Raw genomic sequence first — 21,225 nt, 5'->3', positions numbered from 1 at the left:
CTGCCCAGCTCATTCCGCACATTCCGGCCAGCCCCCTCCCCACGACCCCCCTTCCCCGGCCCCCCTCTCAGCTCCCTCGGGCCCCGCGGAGCGGCCCGGTCGGAGCGCCCCCGCGAGCTCGGACCAGGTAAGCCCGGCGGACGCTGGGAGGAGGCCAGGCTGGGAGAGGTGGTTTGGTTGGCTGGTTGGTTATGGATTGGGGGGGGACGCACTTGACTGGGGCTGGGTCCCCGAGCTATTGTCCAGCCTCAGCCGGAGCCCCGGATTTGGGTGCCGGGAAGTTTAGAGGGAAAGAGGGGGGGAGAGCTCTCCGGGAAGCCCCGCCCACCCCTCCCACCGCCCCCCCTCCCGCGACCGGTATGAGTTGGTCACAGGAGGTAGGGGAGCCGGGAGATTGTCCCCGGTGCCATCGCCTGTCCCAACGTCCGCGTTTGGGATGTCAAACCAGCGGTCTGGGGGCCGCTCGACTTGGGGAGGCCTGCCACAGGGGAGCTCATTACCCGGGGCGCCCAGTCCCGGGCCCTGCCGCCCTTTGGACTCCCGGCTGGCTCTCTCCCGGAGCCCGCCTGGCCCCAGCTCCACGCAGGCCTCGGGCCGGGCCTCTCGGCGCCCAGGCCGGCTCCTGCGCGCGGTGCCCACGGCTTCGCTGGGTTGTGGAGGCTGTCCGGGAGCAAAGCTGCGTGCCCAGGGCGTGTGCCCCCTGAGAGGCAGGGGCTTAAGTTTTATCCAGTTATGCTGCCTGTGTCGGGGTGGAGGTTCGGCGTTCCAGCCCTGACGCTATGAGCCCAACTCCAAAGGGGGCTGGATTTGGGGCCTTCTCTTTGCCACACTTTCTCAGAGCCCTTGTTTAAACTTTAGAAGGTTTGAAGGCAGCTTGTACCCACCACCACCTCCACCACCACCATTGTCTGTCATGCCCTTTACTCCTGCCTGGGGAAGGACGGCTAGAGTGCCTGTCTGCATTTGGTTTCCAGCCTAGCCAGGCTCCGTCATTGAGACCCCACTCTGTCACTTTTCTGGGAGATGGGCTCTGATCCAGATCTGAGAGATTCTTTCTGGACAAGGGGGAATGAGCCCTGGGGGAGGGCTTCTCAGGGGGCACCTCCCTCTGTGTCTTTCCTCTCTCTAGGTAGAGGCAGAACCAGGTCAGGCCTGGACTTGTAGCCCAGGAGATCAGGGGATGGGGGTGGGGGCTGGACACAGCCCAGAGGGGCTGGTGCCGGTGGCAGCTATGTGTCCCATCTCCTTTGGCCTGGTCTGTGTACACGTTCCACCCCAGTGCAGACACCTCCTTGACTGGAATGCTAAGGGTAGCCTGGGGAAAGGAGAGAAATTCAAAATACCCAAAAGTTGGAGATTTGGGGAAATTATGTCCTCTTCCCTTCCAGATTTTCGTAGCTCTTTTTCCAAGGGTACCGCCCCAAGACATGTTTCTGGATCCTTGTGGTCTTCTGGATTCCTGCTGACCCTGTGGGCAGGGGATGGACAGATGTATCATCTAGAAAATAGGACATCTGGTGAAGGTGACTTCATGGACCCCAGTTGCCCCCTCCTCCATAGGAATCTCAACTGCTTGGGCATTCCCCCAGTCCCATAGGGAAGGAACAGTAATTAATGTTAATTAGTGCATCTGGGCTTTGGAATGACTGAGTAGGATGGTCAGTGATTGGCAGGACAGAGCCGTGTGTATGTGTCTTGAGCCCTGCTCCCACCCTTACCCTCAGGTTTGTAAACCCTGGTACATCCTTCCAGTTGAGGAAATATTAAAACCAGAAGGAAACAGCAAAAGAAGAGGTAAAGAAATTAGAGATCTGTTCCCAGCTGGACCTTTAATCAGCTGTGTCATCTCGGTGGGCCTCTTTCTTTGGGCCTCAGTTTCCCTGCTTGGAATAAATGACTTCTCAGGTCTCTTTTGTCTGAGCTTCTCCCAGAGTCTCTGTCTCCTAGACAGTTGGCCTTCCTTCTCCTGTCTTTATGGAACCTGAACCTGATGGGGTGTGGAGAAGTGAGTGGGTGATCCAGTGGTCTAAGGAAGAAAGTGAGAACAGACTAGGGGGTGGCTGAGGAGTAACGAAACCAGGTGAGTGTGGCTGAAAAAGTTGCAGGCAGCAGGCGTCGAGGGACGGGGAGGCCAGGTGGAGTTGGGGAATTTGCCCTCTGAAGTGATGGTAGATCCGGCAAAGCTAGATGAGATGAATGGTGTTCAGAGGCCACTTGGATGGCGGGCCCCCCTGCCTGACTCCCAGACCCCTCTCGGGGCTGAGTGCTAAGCTGGAAGTGTACCAAAGCTGCCAGCCCTGCCCACCTTCTCAGGAAGGAGAGAGGAGCAGAGGGCTCTACTCACAGTGAGGAGAGCAGGAAAAAAGCTAGTGGTGCTAGGCCACAGGGAGCTGGGGAGCCATGATGGCTCTATATGCTGCAGCTTTCTGTGGAGGTGGTTCAGAGATCACACTCCTTTCTTCCCACGTGGGAGCTGCAGAAGCTGTTGGGTCCCAGGGGTGGCCTTGAGGACTCAGGTCTCCGTGGACCTCAGGGGCAGCCCTGGGGCCATGGCAGGAACTTCTCTGGTCAGAGCTGGAGCAGAGGTCAACTGATCACACTTGGCTCTATCCCCATGGCCTTGCCTTGCCCTCCCCTCCCTCCTGGTGTACAAACCTAGAGGTGTCTGCAAGAGAGGTGCCGCCCCTCCAGGAAGGACACTGGATGGGAGAGGGCTCTGCCTGTTCTCTCGGGGTCCCGAAGGAGGCTGTAGGCATGGGCCAGAGAATCCTATCACTCTGCGGATCCCAAAAGCTTCAGCCTTTGAGGTTTCCTAGAGTGCTGATTGTTTCCTGTACTCCCTGCCAGGCCTGAAAGGACAGGAAGTGATAGAGGGAAATGAGAGTGCAACTGTGTGTGACGCTGGATGTGTGTGAGAGGAACCGAGTGGGACATTCCGTGTGGGTGAAACTGTGTGTGGGATGGATATGTGTGTGAGAGACAACCAGGGAAAACCAGTTTGTGTGTGTGACTGCATGTGAGGCTGGACAGACACACGAGAGAAACTGTATGTGACATTGTGACTTTTTAACATTTATGCGTGTGAAAGAAAGTGACAGTCTCTGTGTATGACTGATACAGCACATGCGTGAGAAAAACTGAATGATGTTCTTAGTGTGCAACTGTGTGAATGGCCGTCACACAGTTTGTGTGATATGTGTTTATGAAAGACATATCAGTGTGAGCCTATCAAACCATCAGTATGAGCCTGTGTCTGATACCGGTTGGGATTTTGACGCTCTGCATGTGTGAGGGACACTGCAGTTGTATGATGCTGTGTGTGTCAGAAGTGGAAAGAATGACATTCTCCGTGACATATGATGCTGCGGCGTGACTACTCATGATGCTGCATGTGTGTGAACAGCATATGAGATGACCTCAGGTTTATCGAAACTCTGGGGATCTGTGTGTGTGACCGTATATGACACTATGTTTGAGAAAAGCTATGACAATACGGCGTGTGTGTGCGTGCATGTGTGTAAGGGAGAAACCACTGTGACATGGTAGACTATATCCAATACACTATAAGTGTGCTGAGAAGCTGTTGTGATAAGCTGAGTGTGAAATAAGGTGTGTGGGGTGAAACTGAGCACAGGAAAGAAACTGCATGTGTGCGCTGCGTGTAAGAGAAACTGTGGGGTGTGACTGAGACTGCCTCTGTGGGTGGTCACTAGCTGAGATTGTTTGGGACTGTAGGGCAGTGTGGGCGACATCCTTCAGGCTGCGCCAGATACAGAGTGGGATACTGTGTGTGACTAATTTGGGGGCCTTGTGACCCTGATGCATGTGGTGTCTGTATGGGGGACCATGAAAAGCAACTGTTAAAAACAACAAGGAATGTACTTAATGCCACTTAAAACTGGCTAAAATAATAGATTTAATGTTATGTGTATTTCCTCACAATAAAATTAAAAAAAAAAAAAACAGAGGAGAGATACGTGTAATAGTGAATGTGCAAGACAGTGTCTGTGAAGAGGATTGTGTGTGTAAGAGAGAGAGAAGGAGCCCAGAGAAAGCCTGTGTGTTTATAGATGACATCGTGACTCGTGATGGAGGGATTCATTGAGTGACTGTGACAGAGTACAAGGGGCTTGAGTTGAGGCAGGCTGGTGGGAGTGGAGGCGCCGACATGTTAATAGAGAACTGTGGAACCCTGTTTCCCAAGTTGCCCATTAACTGCATTTCTGTCCCCACCAACTCAGATACCTGGCCTTCACTGGTCTGAGATAAGATGAGGAGACAGGACAGAATCTCATGGTGTAGGGGTGAAGGGAGGTCTGGGAACCCGGCCTTTTCTTTCTGCAAGAGGTTTGAGGGCTCTGAGTCTTTACCCTCCCACCCTCCTACAACTGCTTGGGGTGGGGTGCATGCTGACAGTGAGGAGGAGCTTTGAAGAAAGAAGTCTGGGGGGCTGGCCAGCCCCTCTACTCCCTGAGAAGCCTGTGCCCTGAGTATGGGGGCGTGCGGCACAGTCTTGATTCCCAAATTGGAAGCACATTAATGAGCGGGGGAGACAGGAGGAGGCCCCCACCTCCCTCCTAGTGGGCTCTGCAAATTGTTTCCGCCTGTAAAAATCCCGACCCTACTCCAGGGAAGAGGGTATGGTTCCCTCCCCAGCCTGGCAGGGTGTGGCCACCAGGCAGGGTCCCTCAGGGGTCCTTGGACGGGAGGTGGGGGAGGATCCCGTTGTTCTTCTCTCTGGTCCCAACAAAAGCAGGGCCACTTCTAGGGTGGGAGCCTCTGGCAGCTGGAGAACAGCTGGCCCTGCTGTGGGGGCTGGTGGGGAGGAGAGGGAGAAAGGCAGAGGGGGTGGGGAGGCTCCCTTAGCCGGCATCAGCTACCCTCCCCATCATCAACCCCCTGGCTGGCCAGCCCAGCCCAGGTTTGGGGGCGGTATTCTGGACAGAACTACTGATTTCACTAATCTTCCCACATTTTTGAGTCATCACTCAAAGTGAGAGTACTTTGGGGGCTGGGGTCGCTGCAAGAGTGGACAGCTGCTGTCTGCTAGACCCAGTAGAGTCACCAGGCTGTTTGTCCTCCCAGTGGGGCTTTACAGTGGTAGGGATAAGAGTGTGTTTTGGGGGGCACCTGCCTGGACTTGCCTTGTCTGCATTCCCCACCAGGGCAGAGACTTTGGGGGAGCCCAAGTTTCAGGCCTGTCCTCCAACCTTGAAAGGGAGAGTGGTCTGGAGGCTGAGGAGGGGCTTATGGGGGTGGGGGGCTAGGGCTTCTGAACCCGCCCAAATCTGGCCTCTATCCTTGGAGCTGTCCAACCAGTTATTTCAGCAGGCCTGGCCCCAGGGTGAGGAGTGGGCAGCAAGGTGTCGCTTTCCTCCCTGAGGGCCCCAAAGCCTGCTCACCCGGCCTCCTAGCTCCCATCTCTGCCATCACCCAGAGGCACCTTCTGACCGCTGAAGGCCCTGGGAGAGGGGAAGCAGGTGTGGCTGATCAGACTGCGTGTAAAGGCAGATGAGACCATATAATATAGGAGGTCCACCGCCTGTCGCCTGTGGGCTTCTGCAGAGGGAGATGAGAGGTCATCTGTGAGGAGGTGGGAGAGCAGATGGGACAGGAATGGGCATGCCCCTGTTGTGGCTGACCCGAGATCCCTACAACGGCTTTCCTTCTTTCTGGGTCTGCCCTGGTCTCTGGGTCTTTCTGTCATTTGCACATGCTCTCTCTGGCTCTTTCTTACATGCATTCTCTCTCTCTCTTCCTCCCTTCCCCCTCACCCTTCTCTCCCTCCAACCCCTCCCTCCTTGCCTGACTGTATCTGAATTTACTGATCTTTCCTCTTACTGCTCCTTTTAACCGCTCCTTTATTTAGCCTACCCCCAACTCTCCCGCACACCATCTCCCTCTTGCCCTCCTCCTGTTTGTCTGAAGCTCTACTCCCCTGCCCCTCACTTGGGTCTTTCTTCCTCTCTCCCACCCCTCAGCAAGACAGAGGTTTTACACACCTGGGCAAGCAAGTCACTAGGGAGCTGGGGGCGGGGTTGGGGGGAACTCGCCACCCCTCCCGACCCCTCTCTGTACAGGGCAGATGAGATCCTATCCTGGGCTGAGGCTGCCGCCCCAGGGGGCGTGCCCTCTCACCCCAGGCAGCTCCCTAGTGTCCTCCTCCTCCACCAAGGCTGAGTCTCACGTTTGCCTCAGTTCAGCCCTGCAGCTGTCTGAGGAGCCCATGGCTTCCTCCTTCATCCCAGGCTGGATCCCAGTGTTTGGGGGTCTAAGGAGAGGCAGGTGGGCACACACTAGTTTCTGCCCTGATCCCACAGCAGTAACTCTGGGAAGACCAGAGCTGCCAGACCAGTCTCTCACCGACTTCCTCTAGAGTGTATAGGACAGAGACCCCAGTTCAGTCCTAGCCTGGTGCAGCTGTGGGCCCACCATTGCCAATGTGGGTGTCACCTGGTCACCCACACAGCATACCTGCACACATGTGCTCCTGTGCATGGCTGTGTGGGGCAGGGGTCACCTGTGTGCTCCTGTATTGGTGGCTCTGCCCACACTAGAGTTCCTAGAAAGTGAGTCTTGCATGAGCCCCTGAGCCAGCGGAAGGGATGGGGGTCCCACTTTTCTCTCTGACTGTCCTTGTAGCTGCCCCCTGGCTCCCCTCCCCCTCACCAGCTGCCAGCAGTCCAAGCCAGGGGCTGCCCCGCCCCCCCAGTCTGTCCCAGCTCCCAAGCACTGCTGTGTTCGCCATATTTGGCCACAGTGCTCCTGCGGGGGGCGGGGCAGGACTGACATCACCCCAAGAAGGGGGGCCACTGCCTAGATGAGGGGAGGCAAGCAGAGACTTGGGGGAGGCAGCAAAGTTGCTTTCAAAAGTCAGGCTGCCAGGATCCCCCCATGCTCTGGGCTCCCTCTGAGGGAGGCCACAGGAAAGGGTTTAGGGGAAATGGGTTGAGGACTCTGTTGGGAGGGGTCTTAGCTCACTGTCCTCCCTCTTCTGCCTCTCCTCTGACAGCTTGTGGTGTGTCAGACCTGGGGGCAAGCCCTGTATCCCAACTTCCTCAATATAAGAGTCACTGGGTCCCGCAGAGTCCCTGCTCTCTCACATTTTTATTCCAAAAGCTTGGCCTTGGGATTGAAAAGAGGATAGAGATGGATATACAGCTCCCTGGGGTAGAGACAAGCAGGAGTAGATGAGTCAATCTGCCTGACCTGTCAAGAGCATGGCTTCCTCTCTCCCTAGAGGCCCTTTGGTGTGGGAGCTATTCCTAGTGGTCTTAGAGGGCTCACCAAAAGGTCTACCACAGTGCTGGGGTCCTTGAAGTTGCTCCAGCCACTTGGGCTAAGGAGGGCCCCTTTGTCTGGACCCCACTGGGCAGATCAGGGTGGTTGCTGTGACAGCTGGACCGCCTTTCTCACCTTTCTCACTATAGGTGATGGAGCTTCTCAGCCCCATCCCCTTGGTTAAGAGACTGAAGCCAGATTGCCTGGGTTCGGAACCTAGCTCTAGCACTTAACTAGCTGTGTGTCCTTGAGCAATTTGCTTAGCTTCTCTGTTCCTTGGTTTCCTCATCTGTAAAGTGGGAATAATAATAGTATATACCCCATAGGTTACTCTGAGGATTAAATGAGTCAGCGTGTGTAAAATCCCAGCACAGTGCCTGTCATATGGCAGGTGCTGTCAATAGTAGTAATGTTAAGTCTAAAACAATATACCCAGCTGATATTGAGGCTCTCCAGGCCCTCCCCATCCCATGTCACTCCCCATCCCCTTCAAGCCTCCCTAAGCAAACAAGTGGCCCCCCAGGGAGAACCCCCACCCATTCTACAGGAGATGGGATTCCTGATTAAGGGGAAAGACCTGCCCCTACTTTCCCTGAAGCCCAGAGCAAAGTCCCAGAATCTAACCCTCTTGGCCTCTGAGGCTTCCAGGACTCTGGTATACATTGGGCATGCAGATTCTTAGGCTAAAGCGGGGGACTTGGAGCTGAGTGTGTTGGGGGACCTGCTGGGTGTGGTCTAAATAAACTAGCCTTGCGTGTGGAGGGAACTCAGAGTTTTCAGAGCCCTGGCCCATCCGTGATGTGGGCCAGGGCAGGGGCCGGCATGTGGGTGGTTTATGGGCTGCTGTAGGGCCAAGAGGTACGGGAACAGGAAGTGGGATGGAGGAGCGGGTGGGGTTGAGCAAGGCTGTTGGCCAGGCAGGCACCTTCTCAGCTGCTCCCTTGCCAGCCAGTGTCTCTTGCAATTCCTGGGGCACTTCCTGCCTTACGTTTAGATTCCTTGGCAGGGTTCTCTAGAGTTATCTTTTGGATTCCACAGCAGGTCCTCAGCAGGGTTGCATTTGCGCTGCAGGGAGAATGAGGGGTCGAGTGTCCCTCGTTGGGGATCCAGATGACAGGAAGGAGGAGCTAGCAGAGTAAGAGCCAAGGAGCCCCTCTGAGAGCTACAGAAGTGCCAGGCCTTGCCCCTTGTGTTCCTCTTCTCTTTGTTCATCATATGCCTTTGACAGCTGGCTGACCTAGTGTGCCTCAGTTGTCCTCGTCTGAATAATGGGCATTACTCTTTACCCTCCCTGCCTTAGATTTGGGGATTGAATGACTATGAAAGTCCTTTTCCCTCAAAGAAGTGCTGCGTGGATATAAGGCATTGTTGTTATTGATCGCAACCAGTGCTATAGTGAGCGCCGTGAGCAAGGCATTGTGGTTGGCGCTTTGTTATGATCTCATTCAATTTTAATCCTCACAACCTCAAGGAGACCCTTTCCTCTTTTTACGGGACTAGGGGTTGAAGAGCTGAAGTAATTCATCCAAGGTCGCACAGCACTGAATAAGCTTAACTTCTGGTTACCTCTATCCCACCCAGAGCACCTGCCTTTACTCCTCTGTATCTGCCCCCCAGGCTCAGGCTGCCCCGTGGGCTCAGGCCCAGAGCCCAGAGTAACCAGCACAATAGCGTCCAACAGCTGGAACGCCAGCAGCAGCCCCGGGGAGGCCCGGGAGGATGGGCCCGAGGGCCTGGACAAGGGGCTGGACAACGATGCGGAGGGAGTGTGGAGCCCGGACATCGAGCAGAGCTTCCAGGAGGCCCTGGCCATCTACCCACCCTGCGGCCGCCGCAAGATCATCCTGTCAGACGAGGGCAAGATGTATGGTGCGTGTGGGAAGGCACAGGGACACTGGACAGGACTGGGGGAGGCAGCCTGGCCTCCCCAGGCCCCTCCCCCTGCTCTCTGCCCCCTCACCCAACCGGTTTGGCCAAGTCTTGAGGCCGCCAGCCCGCCATGGGCGAGTCTGGGCGTGCAAGCCTGTGTGTCTGGATCCTCCTCATAAACAGGCTTGCCCCCTCCACCAGCGAGAGCTCTCGAGAGCTCAGCCCTTGACACCCCCATCTGCTTCTCCTCTCCTCCCCCCTGCTGGCCTGGAGGTTTCACAGCGACTCAGTGGGCCTGGGAAACTGGGTCAGTCCAGTGTGCTCCAGGCTAGGCCTGAGAGAGGGTCCTTCCCCTGGGAGGATGTCGGGGAGCCCGAGGAGTGAGACCTGGGGCGGGAGTCCCAGCACAGAGCAGGGTTTCCCACTGGTGAGTTCTTTCCATTGCTTGGGGGAGGAGAGGGCTGCAAGGTAAGCCACAGTGTGACAAGGGCCTGTATTGGGAAGGAAGCTAGAGAGACTCGTTCATTCCTCAGACCCCCTCCCAAATCTCTCTTGTTTCTCTGGCCCCTCTCTTTGCCACCTTGCCCACCTCCTGCCTCCAGAAGGGAGTGTCGCCTCTTGTCCAGCCCTGAGAGGGCTCTCCCAGAGCTGCATTTTTGGGATAACTCAGCCCTTCTGGGCCTGGCTCTTTGCCAGCTCCCTCCAACCCTCGCTGACAGCCTGTGGTTGACTGAGGCAGGCCCTCAGCTTGTCCTATCTCAGCATCCAGTACCATGGTGGGTGTAGGAAGGAGACAGCTGGGCCGAGTGGTAAGGGGTGCCCCATGTCCTCTGCCCCCATCCTCTTTTCACACCTACCCCTAGCACCAGAGCACCACTCATGGGGCAGGCAGATGTTCCAGGATGCCTTCCATAGGGCGGGGGCTGCCTGCCCCAACTGCCACCTCCCAGATGGCTGGGGCAGCCCCACAGGGTATTTTTAGATAGGGCGGAGGGAGTGGGGTGGAGAGGGGCAGGCAGGAAGGGAGGAGCAGTGGGGCTGGTTCTGTCATTGAAGAGGAATTTGGAGAATGTGGGGAGGCTGTGAGGTTAGGGGGCAGGGGGCCTGGATTTGGGGGTAAGAGGTATCCACCCGGAGGATGCCGAGATATGCTTAGCTACGGGTCCCAAGCACCCCTCTCCCGGGGACAAGCCCCCTGGACACTGGCCAGCTTCTGGGCCCTCAGAGGGTCCATGGTGCTGAGCAGAGCCCCCCACCCCAAGACAAGCAGCCGAGCTCTCTCATAGGGCGGGAGAGATACTTGTAACTGCTGACATGGGGGTGACAGGCTCAAGGGCACAGTGACATGCTCGGTGACACATCTTAACACAAGCTATCAGCGTAGGAGGTGTGCTGGAGACCATCTGGTCCTTCCTGCCTATTTCACCAGAGAAGGGAAGGGACTTGTCCAGGGTCCTTCCTCATGTCAAGGACAGCTAGGACAGGAACCATTCTAGAGCTCTCAGACACACATGGCAATATTAACAGAAACGTCTGCTGCCTGGGACAGGTCTCACACACGAACACACGCACTCAGAGATTTGGAGCTGGTGGCAAGCCCTGGAAGAAGGAAGCACTGCTAGGGGCTGGGAGTGAGGGACCCAGCTGCCCTGCTGCCCCTGGGCCACACCTGCCCCTGTCTGTCTGCAGGGAAACCTGACATTGTTCCACCTTCCTCCTCCTACTCTGCTGCCCCCACTCACCCCTCCCCCAATGAGCAGACCGCACCCCCACCTCTGGAGGCAGTAGGGGGAGCACTTGGGACTTCCTCACCACCCTTGTTGCCCTTGTCGCCCTGCTTGTGTCCCTGAGGGTGGGGTCAGAGTAAAGAGTGTGGGGAGGGAACAGAGGAGCAGTGTTTGGGGGAGGTGCCTTGTGTGGTTCCCAGCTGGTGCGGTGGTCTCCATCCACCGGCCCCCCACTTTGCCCACTCCTCACTTTTTCTCTCACCCAATCTAGGTCGGAATGAGTTGATCGCACGCTATATTAAATTGAGAACAGGGAAGACTCGGACAAGAAAACAGGTAAAGAGACTATTTACATTGTGGCCCCTCTGCACACACACATTCTCTCAGCTGCCTCCTGCAACCCCTTTCTGTCCAGAGCTATCCCACTGCCCTGCCCACCTCCTCAGAGCTGCCCCTTCACCCAGCCTGCTCCCCTGCCCCCGCCTAGTGATGTCACAGCCCCTCAAGCTGCTCCATCACTCTTCCCACTGTCCTCTCTGACCACCCACCACCCCACCCAAGGCCTTTGCTTCAGTGATCACAGGAAAGTCCCACAGGGCAGCTGTGGCAGCTGCATGCTCACTGCCCTGAGAGGCCCACTGACCAGTCAGGGAGACAGATGGTTGGATGGAAGAGGGCAGAGCCGGGTGGCATGGCTGAGATGGGGTGTGTGCCGTCTAACAAGCATCTAACCCTGACCAGGCAGGGGGCCAGGGGGAGGGAAGAGGGAGAGCGAGGAAGGCTTCCTAGAGAAGGTGACACTCAGGATGCATTTTTAAGAAGGAATAAGATTTAGCCAAGCAGAAAAAAAGGGAGGGGATTCTTCCAGGCTGAAGATATATAAATAATTATTGTGAATTCAAAGCTAACTTGATATTAATTTATTTGATCCTCACAGCAACCTTACAAGATAGATACAGTAATTATGTCCATTTTACAGATGAGGAAACTGAGGCATAGGGAATTTAAGTAACTTCCCCGAGGTCCCTTGGCTGGTAGGTAGTGGATCCAAGATCCAAGCCAATAGGCAAGAAAGAACCTTCAGTCAGCCACTTGGGCTGGGTGGGGTGGGGTGGGGTGGTGGAGGGAGGGAGGGTGGGATGAAGTGCCGAGGGCCTTTGGTGGGAGATTTGGCTGGAGGCCTGAGGGACAGGTTTTCCCTGGGGGCAGCTGGGGGCCATGAAGGGATAATAGAGCAGGGAGTGGCTGGTAGCAGCTCTCGAGGAATGTTGGCCCAGGCCTGGAGCAGTAAAGCAATGGATTAGGGACCTAGATCAACAGCACTGGTGGCCTGGGTAGTGGCAGTAGAAAGGGTAATAGTGGTGGGGATAGGGAAAATTTGTTGACTTGAGAGATGATTGGGTGGCTTACAGTCCAAAGAGGGTAGCAGTGTGGTGACAGGCAGGCAGTTGGGGTGGGTTGCACATGGGGTGTCTAGGAGAGAGGTAGGCTGGAGGCAGGTACCTGGAAGAATGGAGGGTGCCTCTGACCCTCAGTCTTCCCAACCTCCCTGGGATCTGGATGGAATTTGTACCTTGCATCCACCTCCCCGGATCCCCATGCATGCATATCACAAGGCTGACCTGTCCCATACCACTGTCTCAAAGGAAGATTCTGAGTCCACCCACCAGCTGTGGGAGCAGAAACGCTCCCTCATTTGTTCAGGCATTTATTACCCACTCTCCCTAGCCAGCTCATGTTACACAGTATTTATTCATTTAGTACATTACTGAGCTACTACTATGTTCTAGTAGGGAACCAGATGGTCAAGGGCCCTGTTCGCTGGCCTGGGACTGCAGGAGGAACACTTACTGATCAGATCTCTGGGTTCAAATATGTGCTCTACTACCTGCGGGGAGGAGGCACTTCACCTCCCAGCCTCTGTTCCTCATCCATTAGATTAGCTAATATGTGAAGACTTTTAGACCAGAGTAAGCACTGTACAAGGACTTGCCGCTGCCATTACTCTTATTATTACTGTCATTATAAACAGAAAGCCATCCCAGGTACAAGAGAAGGCACTGTATCAGTGTGTCTTGCTTCACCCAAAAGATGTTTATAGGAACCTTTTTCAGAGTGAGAAGGGGCTGAGGGATCTTTACACTCCAATGCTTTGACCAGGGAGGGTAGCAGAGCCTCTTCATTTTGGGCCTGGCATTATACCTGCTCTTGGCCAGGTTTCCCATGCAGGGTATCTGGTCAACGAGGTTTTATTTTAACTATAAAATTATAAAAAAAAATGAAACCAGCTGTCAGCAAGCTCAGAATTTAAAAAACCATTGGCCCTTGTCATTTCGTGTGGGTGGTAGTCCTCTGTTTTTTCTAAGAACTCTGATATCTAATATCTCCTTAAAAGAGGACCCATCCAATGATGGTGAGGACAAACCATGACTTTATGGGTCACAAAGAACAAGTAGCCAAGAGGCAAAGTTGTTTCGGTAGTTTTTATTTTACTCTTGGTTTTAGAAATGCTGTTTTAGGTTCTTTTTGTGTTTTGTTTTGTTTTGTTTTGTTTACAGATATTTACAGCAATTAGTAGCAAGTACAATGCCTCCATATTGAAAAAAACAGCTAAATATGACATTAAGATTAAATCCTATATGACTTTCAACTGTCACAAGAGTTGGCTACTTGAAGGTGGCACTCTGCTAAGGGTCTACAAGAGTCCTGGTAGCATAGCTCGGTGGTAGAGCAAGTGGACTCTTCAGTCATGCCACCTGGGTTCAAATCCCAGCTCTAACCTCCAGCTGTGTGACCTTAGATAAGCTGCTTAACCTCTCTGTGCTTTGATTTCATCATCTGTAAATCTGAAATATTAGTATCAACTTCTTAGTGTTGCTATAAAGATCAGATGAGTTGGTATGAGTAAAGCGTTGAGAACAATAGATGCGCTCAGTAAATGTCAGTTACTGTCATGACGTGATCAGTAATCTTGCTGGATGTATGTATGATTCCTGTGCAGTATGAAGCAGTATGAGGAGCATTGGCCTGGGTCCTAACCAAGTAGTATCCCCCCACACACACACCTCCGAGCATCACATACATTGTAACTTTCAGTCTCTGATTGAAAAGAAAAGGAAATTGTTTCTTTGTGGGGATAAAAAACAACTTGCAAAGAAAGCCAATAGCAATTACTGATGAGGAAAGTGTGAAGCAGCCTAGAGGAGCCACGGGTTCCCTTGTGTTGCATGGGGGAAACAGTGACCTTTATGTTCTCTGGGGCTCAAGGGTCTGTTTGGTAAGCCCCGTAGTATAGACATCCAGACCGTGATTAGCTCTTGTTTGCCAGGAGAGGGACGCTTCAGGGAGGAGGTACTAGAGAAGAAATGCAATTAAGAGCATCTACTGTGTGTGTATACTGCCATTTACTAGTCCAAGAAGAAGGAAGGTGTGTTGGGGAAAGAAGCTGCATGAATGAAGCAGGAGTAGGACCAGGCCTAGTTTTATAGGCTGGCAAGCTGTTGGGGTTCACAGGAGGACTTAGACAATAGTACAGGAGAGCTCTTTCGTAGAAGATATGGCCAAATGTATAATCCGTTGGCCAGCAGGAATATCATGGCCATCGCTAGCCTCTGTGGTGCCAATTAGAAGAATGTATCTCCTTTAAGGATACCAGGGAGAAAAAGGTCACCCCTTTCGGGGAAAATGAAAAGATATCCTTTCTCTAGGTTAGATACAGCCCTACATCAGGGCACATAGCTTGGCCAGCAGAGCTTGAACTGGATTTTAGCCCTCACTGGGCCAGGTACTTTTGTTCAGTAACTGTACGTGGTGATCCTAGAAGCCACTATAGGCCTTGATAAAGACAGGGCCAAGAGGAGAGCAGACTGGCAGGGCCGAGGAGTGTCTGCCCACAGGATCCCCACAGTTTCCCTCACTTACGTTTGTTCCCAGAGATGAAGGCTGTGCCTGTGGCCACCCCATGCTGTGCCTCCTCACTGTCTGTGTTTTCCTCTCTGGCTGGGCGCGGGGCGGCCCCTAGGTGTCCAGCCACATACAGGTTCTAGCTCGGAAGAAGGTGCGGGAGTACCAGGTTGGCATCAAGGTACGTTGGGCGCTGACTGGGGCCTCCAGCCCCTCCTCGGCCGCTTACCCATGGCGCCTCCACTGCTATCTCTGCACGGCTCAGGCCTCTGCATCGGCCAGCTCTCTGGCCCCACTGTGCCTCTTTTCTGGCTGAAGCTCTCTTCTTGCCTCTTCTTCCACTCTTTCTGCTCTTTTTCTTTCTCTCTCTCTCTCTACAGGTCTCTAGCCACTTGCAGGTTCTAGCCAGGCGGAAATCTCGGGAGATTCAGTCCAAGCTGAAGGTATGGGGTCCCTTGCCACTTGGCCTGGCCCTACCCAGCCTTGTTGATGTTCTCTGACCCCAGCCTGGGGTAGGGAGGGGGCTGAGGATCTATTGGGGGTACAGGGGTCTCAGAAACACAAGCAGCAGCAAGAAGACCAAAGGCTGCTTCAGGCGACACAGGGCCACAGCCCTTGGAAACTGAGCCCAAGGGGACAGCCAGCCCTACAGTGAGGGAGAGGAAGATTATATAGGGGCCACTAAGGCCCAATTCTCTTCTCCATTTTCCTTTTTCTCCTTCCTCTTAATTGCGCCTTACTAATTGCATGGGGACTTCAGGTGGGGAGGGAGGAAACGTTGGAGGGTATTGGCTGGCAGAGCTATTGTGGTGGGCATGGCTGTTCCTTGCATTGGACACTCAATCCTGGCTGTTCTGTGGCCGAGGTTCTCAGAGCCTGCGGTTCATGGCTCAGGCCTTTGTCAGGGGCCCCGCAGGCTACATTTTCTTCTCCCTGCCCATAGCTGCCCAGCAAACTGGGCATCCCATCCCAGCCTTCCATGTCTATAACACAGCTCTGGAGGACATGGACAGACCCAAGAGGTACCAGCTTGCTTCACCATTTAGGTCTCCAGCCTGTTGTCTGTCATCCTACCCTATCCAGGGCACCCCCCAGTTGGGAAGCACTCCCTTTGGGTGGTAGTGGGGCAGGGAGAAGGTCCACAGCTACTGCTGATGTTCCCTGGCTCCTTGGAAGCTGAGAGCCAAGTAGGCATTGAGTGGAGGGAGGTGAAAAGACATGTCCTCACAACCCACATGTCCTTCATTTGTGCCTCATCTAATCCATTCTCCCTCTCCTTCACAGGCCATGAACCTGGTAAGTAGCACTGACCCTCTCCTGGTGGAAGTTGTGGGAAGAACACCTGATATAGGATTTTCAAATTATGGATTGTAAATCAATTTAGTAGGTTTGCAAACAATTTTTTTTTTTTAATGAAGTATCATGGTTCTTAAACTTTGGTATGTATCAGAATCACCTGGAGGGCCTGTGAAGACAGATTTCTGGACCTCATCCTCAGAGTTTCTGATTCAGTAGGTCTGAGCTGGGGCTTGAGAATTTGCATTTCTAACAGGCTTCCAGGTGATGCTGGTATTATTGGTCCATGGACCATACTCTGAGAACCACTAATGGAATATAATAGAAAATCTGACAGTACATGATACGTAAGGCAAAATATCTTGGTACATACAAAGTTATGGAATAAAAATTATTTCTTACTGTGGATTGCGGTCAGGGGGGTGGTGTACACTTAAGAAATAGGCCCAGATTGGGGCTGAGACCCTCCTTAGCCCACACAGCACAGCTGGGGCTGTAATCCAGACTTGGACTCCTCAGAGCCCTGAGAGCCTTGGAGGGGGTCCCTGAGGCAAGCCCATGTCCTGTCTCTGGCCTCACATGATCCCTCTCCTCTCCAGGACCAGGTCTCCAAGGACAAAGCCCTCCAGAGCATGGCATCCATGTCCTCTGCCCAGATTGTCTCCGCCAGCGTCCTACAGAACAAATTTAGCCCTCCCTCCCCTCTGCCCCAGGCCGTCTTCTCCACTTCCTCACGGGTACAGTGGGTCCTGGGAGGTGGTCCTGGGAGGTGAGGGAGTGCCTTCAGGGCCAGGCTATAGTGAGCGGCGAGGATACTGAGGGAGCCCTGTGCTTTGTCCCATCTCTGCAGTTCTGGAGTAGTCCCCCTCTCCTGGGACAGCAGCCTGGACCCTCTCAGGAGTGAGTATTGTGGTACATCCTACCCACACCCTCTTCTTTCCCTTGGCAGCCACATTAGACTTCCCCTCCCCTCTGGGCCCCAGCAACAGCTGAGCAAAGTTTTAATTAAAAACCAGAGGGATGGAGAGCTCTAGTAAGAAATCTAATGCATCTGTCTGTTCATTCATGTATTTGTTCATTCATCAACCCACTCATCCACTTGTCATCCATCTTTCAATTATTTTTCACTCAGTTAATCTCCAAATCCACCTCTCAGTCAATGAGTCAGGTTGTTGAGTATACTTGGTTCTTTTAATTCTCAGATGACTTTCATCCTGAGATACACCCTCAGCTCTTCAGGGTGAGGTTGAAATGCTACATTAAATGCACACATCAATTGTGAGATGCAGCAGGGTTTCACAAAAGTTAAAATGTGAAGAAAACAAAAAGCTTGTGAGTTAGTCAGCATGCATTTTTAGGCCTCCACAGAAAGGCTGGGTGGCTCCCTTTTCGGATCCCAAATAAGACGCCAAGTGATTGGGCCAGGTGGAACATGGGGAGGAGGGTGACCCTCTAACCAGGCTGTGCTCCTGTCTGCAGCATCAAGCCCTTTGCACAGCCAGCATACCCTATCCAGCCACCCCTGCCGCCGACGCTCAGCAGTAAGTTTCCCATGAGACTGCCACCACCACCAGTCCCACCTCTGGCACCTGCACCTCTGCTTGGAAGAGCTGGGACTCAACTGTGTGTGTGTGTGTGTGTGTGTGTGTGTGTGTGTGTGTGTGTGTGTGTGTGTTTGCACTGGGAGGGAGGAGTGGGTGGCATCTATGGGGAATTGGGACAGCCAGAAATAGCCCCCTTACCTTTTACAATGTAGCTTCCTGAACTCTGCTACAAGTACCACTGAGAGCATTAAACTTCCTTGTAAGGAAATATACCAAAATCTTAACAGTTTCACTCTAGGTTTTGGGATTCTGGGTAATTTTTATTTTTCTCTTTCAACTTCTCTATGTTTTTAGTTCGAACACACATTAATAGTGACAAAGAAAAAATTCACCAATGTATACTACTAGGGCCACCACACACTGTGCAAGGACACCTGGCAGGGGAGTCAAAATCCAGCCTGTGTTCTGACTCAAAAGGCACGTCGTTTTCTAGTCTGCACAAAGGCTCTGTGCAGGCGTGGGGCCACATGCAGATGAGAGTCCGCCTTGTTCTCCAGGTTACGAGCCCTTGGCCCCGCTCCCCCCAGCTGCTGCCTCTGTGCCTGTGTGGCAGGACCGCACCATCGCCTCCTCCCGGCTGCGGCTCCTTGAGTATTCCGCCTTCATGGAGGTGCAGCGAGACCCTGACACGGTAATGTGTTTGGGTGCGATCGTGGGGAGACTCTGGCATGGTGGTCCAGGGCCACAGCTCAAGGTCGTGGGATTTGGAAGCCATAGGGAAGTTCTGTCCTTGTGCAGCTCCCCTGGGCCTGCACACTTGAGTGCTCCCCTGACCCGGTACTGGGCCCTCCCCACAGTACAGCAAACACCTGTTTGTGCACATCGGCCAGACGAACCCCGCCTTCTCGGACCCACCCCTGGAGGCGGTCGATGTGCGTCAAATCTATGACAAGTTCCCGGAGAAAAAGGGTGGACTGAAGGAGCTCTATGAGAAGGGGCCGCCTAATGCCTTCTTCCTCGTCAAGTTCTGGGTGAGCTACCCTCATCCCTCTCTGCTCCCAACCACCCCGGATGTGCAGTACACCTGGACCCGCCCTGTTGACCACCTCTCTCCCTGTGGCCTGTGAGCAGAGTGCCAGAGATGGGTCCTTGGTTAGGATCCTGATGTGGCATGGCAGGAAGCCTCCCTCAGGCCTCTCTAGCACCTAATGCCACCCCCACCTCTCCTTCCAGGCCGACCTCAACAGCACCATCCAGGAGGGCCCGGGAGCCTTCTATGGGGTCAGCTCCCAGTACAGCTCAGCCGATAGCATGACCATCAGTGTCTCCACCAAGGTCTGCTCCTTTGGCAAGCAGGTGGTAGAGAAGGTGGAGGTGAGTGGGGGCCCTGGGGGATGAGGTGGGGATGGGAGGAGTGGTGGAGCCAGGAGTAGGTGGGCTGAGTGATGCCTTCCCCACGGCTCTCCACAGACAGAGTACGCCAGGCTGGAGAACGGGCGCTTCGTGTACCGCATCCACCGCTCGCCCATGTGCGAGTACATGATCAACTTCATCCACAAGCTGAAGCACCTGCCCGAGAAGTACATGATGAATAGTGTCCTGGAGAACTTCACCATCCTGCAGGTGTGAGAGGCAGCAGGAGTTTTGGGGGGTCCTGGGAGGGTGCCAGGCACAGGGGTCTCAAAGTGGGGGTGGCCAGACCCATTGTTCAGAGACAGAGACTGAGCCCCAGAAAGGAGCAGGGTCTGCTCAGCCTGCACACCCCTTGGCCCTGTTCCACCTGACCTTCTGAAACTTCCTGCCCTGCCCCCAGGTGGTCACAAGCCGTGACTCCCAGGAGACCCTCCTCGTCATTGCTTTTGTCTTTGAAGTCTCCACCAGTGAACACGGGGCCCAGCACCATGTCTACAAGCTTGTCAAAGACTAGAATGCTCTCTGCCCCTACCACCAGGATCCAGGACAAACATCTTTTCCACACATCTGCCTGGCACCCCCAGGGGTCCAGGATTGAGGATCCATCTGCCTGCCAGGCCTCAGACCCAGGACCCAGGAGGCCTCCCTACTTACCCCCAGCACACACACTCCCTGCCACTGTTCTGCGCTTTAATTGTGGGAGAAGAGAGGGGGGCTCAGCGGTGGGGCAGCCTGGCTGGGATGCTGAGCCACCATCACCCAGTTCTGCCCAGCCTTGAGTGAATGGGAGGACAGCTTTGGGTTCAGTCAGGTGTGTGTGGCCACTGGCCCCTCAGGGGAGTGTGCCAGCTGGTGGAAGTGGAATGGAGGGGAGGCGGAATGCAGAGGCCACAAGGGGGAGTGTCGAGTTGGGGTTGGGTTAAGAAGAAGAGAGAGGGCCCACACGTTCTTTGAATCTGCCATGTGCCAGGCTCCCTCTGTGCCTTATGCCATCCTCAGGCAAGCGTGAGTCCTGGTGTCTCAGATGAGGTTCTGAGACTCTGAGTAGTTAAGGAACTTGTGGGGGTTGTGGGCAGAATTGGAGTGCTCACCCAAGGTTGCCTGTCCCCAGAGCCCAGGTTTACACTACCTCCCTGCAGTGGGACCAGTCCCAGGGCACAGGGGAGGGGCTAGGGCCAGCTGGGTTGGGGGCCCCTGACACAGGGGAGCAACTGCTTTTGACCAGGCAAGAAAGGGGAGCAGCAGATATTCAGCACTTGTTGGGTGCCCTCTATTAGCCCGCAATCCAGCCAGAGGCTTCAGGAGCCTCTTGCGCCCACCTCCCGCAAGCTGCCCTGGCCCAGATCTTTTGCCAAGACCCCTCAGCAGCCTTCTGATGGGGGAAGGCCCCTGGGAGCAGTTGCAGGCTCAAAACTTGGCTGGAGGGTCAGGTAGGAAGATGGAGTCCCAGCCTCTGGACAGACCCGTGGCCCTGGGACAAGGGGCAGCAAAAGGCTTTGATAGTTTCTCTTGCCCAAGACTTGGGTTTGGTGAACCCTTGAGGGGCACCACTCTTATGTTCTTCCTCTCCTCAGTCTCCCTGCCTGGAGCAGCTCCTAAGATCCAGTTCTGGGACTGAAGGTTAACCCTTCCCCTGCCGTCCCTTCCCAACACCTAGGCCCTTCGGCTGCCTCGGCCTATCCACCAGCAACCTCTTGGTATTTATGAGTTTCATATGAAGTACTGTGCCCCTTCCCTTCTTTACCCTGCCCCACCCCTGAGCTTCCTGAAGGTCCTCACAGTTTGCATATCGCTCAGGCCACCTCCAAACCCAACCTAGGTTTTATAATGTATATTATATATTTTTTGTGTATTTTTTAAATACAGCTGTGATGGGTTATATCATAAATGTGGCGTGGGGCTGTGGCAGGTGCCATCAAAGCCCAGCTCCTGCTCAAAAAAAAAAAAAATTAAAGTTATTTGTTTGTGGGTTAGTTGTGTGACCAGTTGTGTGCCAGACCTCTGGGCTGAAATAGCTTCAGGTGGTCGCTCCTAGGTTAGGTCCTGGTGTGTCACCTCACTCCACCCCGCCCTGTCTGCTGGGGGTACACAAGCCCTACCCACACTCAAAATAGTTATGATTCAAGGGTCCCATGTAAGCTTGTCAATTCCAGCCTTTCTCCAAGCCTTTCCTGCCAGGAGTTAAGCACTGA

The 21,225-nt window shown here is 54.2% G+C and overlaps 1 protein-coding gene across 1 annotated transcript; it reads left to right on the top strand.

Moving 5' to 3' along the window:
- The first annotated feature begins 380 nt into the window (after window positions 1-380).
- TEAD3 (TEA domain transcription factor 3) lies at window positions 381-21,006 on the top strand. Its single transcript, XM_036239206.1, has 14 exons — window positions 381-1,794; window positions 8,899-9,150; window positions 11,149-11,213; window positions 14,899-14,961; window positions 15,161-15,223; window positions 16,065-16,076; window positions 16,676-16,813; window positions 16,927-16,976; window positions 17,556-17,617; window positions 18,178-18,311; window positions 18,478-18,651; window positions 18,854-18,994; window positions 19,091-19,243; window positions 19,434-21,006. The coding sequence occupies exons 1-14, from the start codon at window positions 1,656-1,658 to the stop codon at window positions 19,545-19,547; spliced, it is 1,560 nt and encodes a 519-aa protein (XP_036095099.1). The 5' UTR covers window positions 381-1,655; the 3' UTR covers window positions 19,548-21,006.
- Window positions 21,007-21,225: the final 219 nt, after the last annotated feature.

This window comes from Rousettus aegyptiacus, unplaced genomic scaffold (genome assembly GCF_014176215.1).
Source record: "Rousettus aegyptiacus isolate mRouAeg1 unplaced genomic scaffold, mRouAeg1.p scaffold_m13_p_1, whole genome shotgun sequence".
Taxonomy (NCBI): domain Eukaryota; kingdom Metazoa; phylum Chordata; class Mammalia; order Chiroptera; family Pteropodidae; genus Rousettus; species Rousettus aegyptiacus.
The sequence above is the reverse complement of the archived record's forward strand: the minus strand, read 5'-3'. Positions and strand labels throughout refer to the sequence as shown.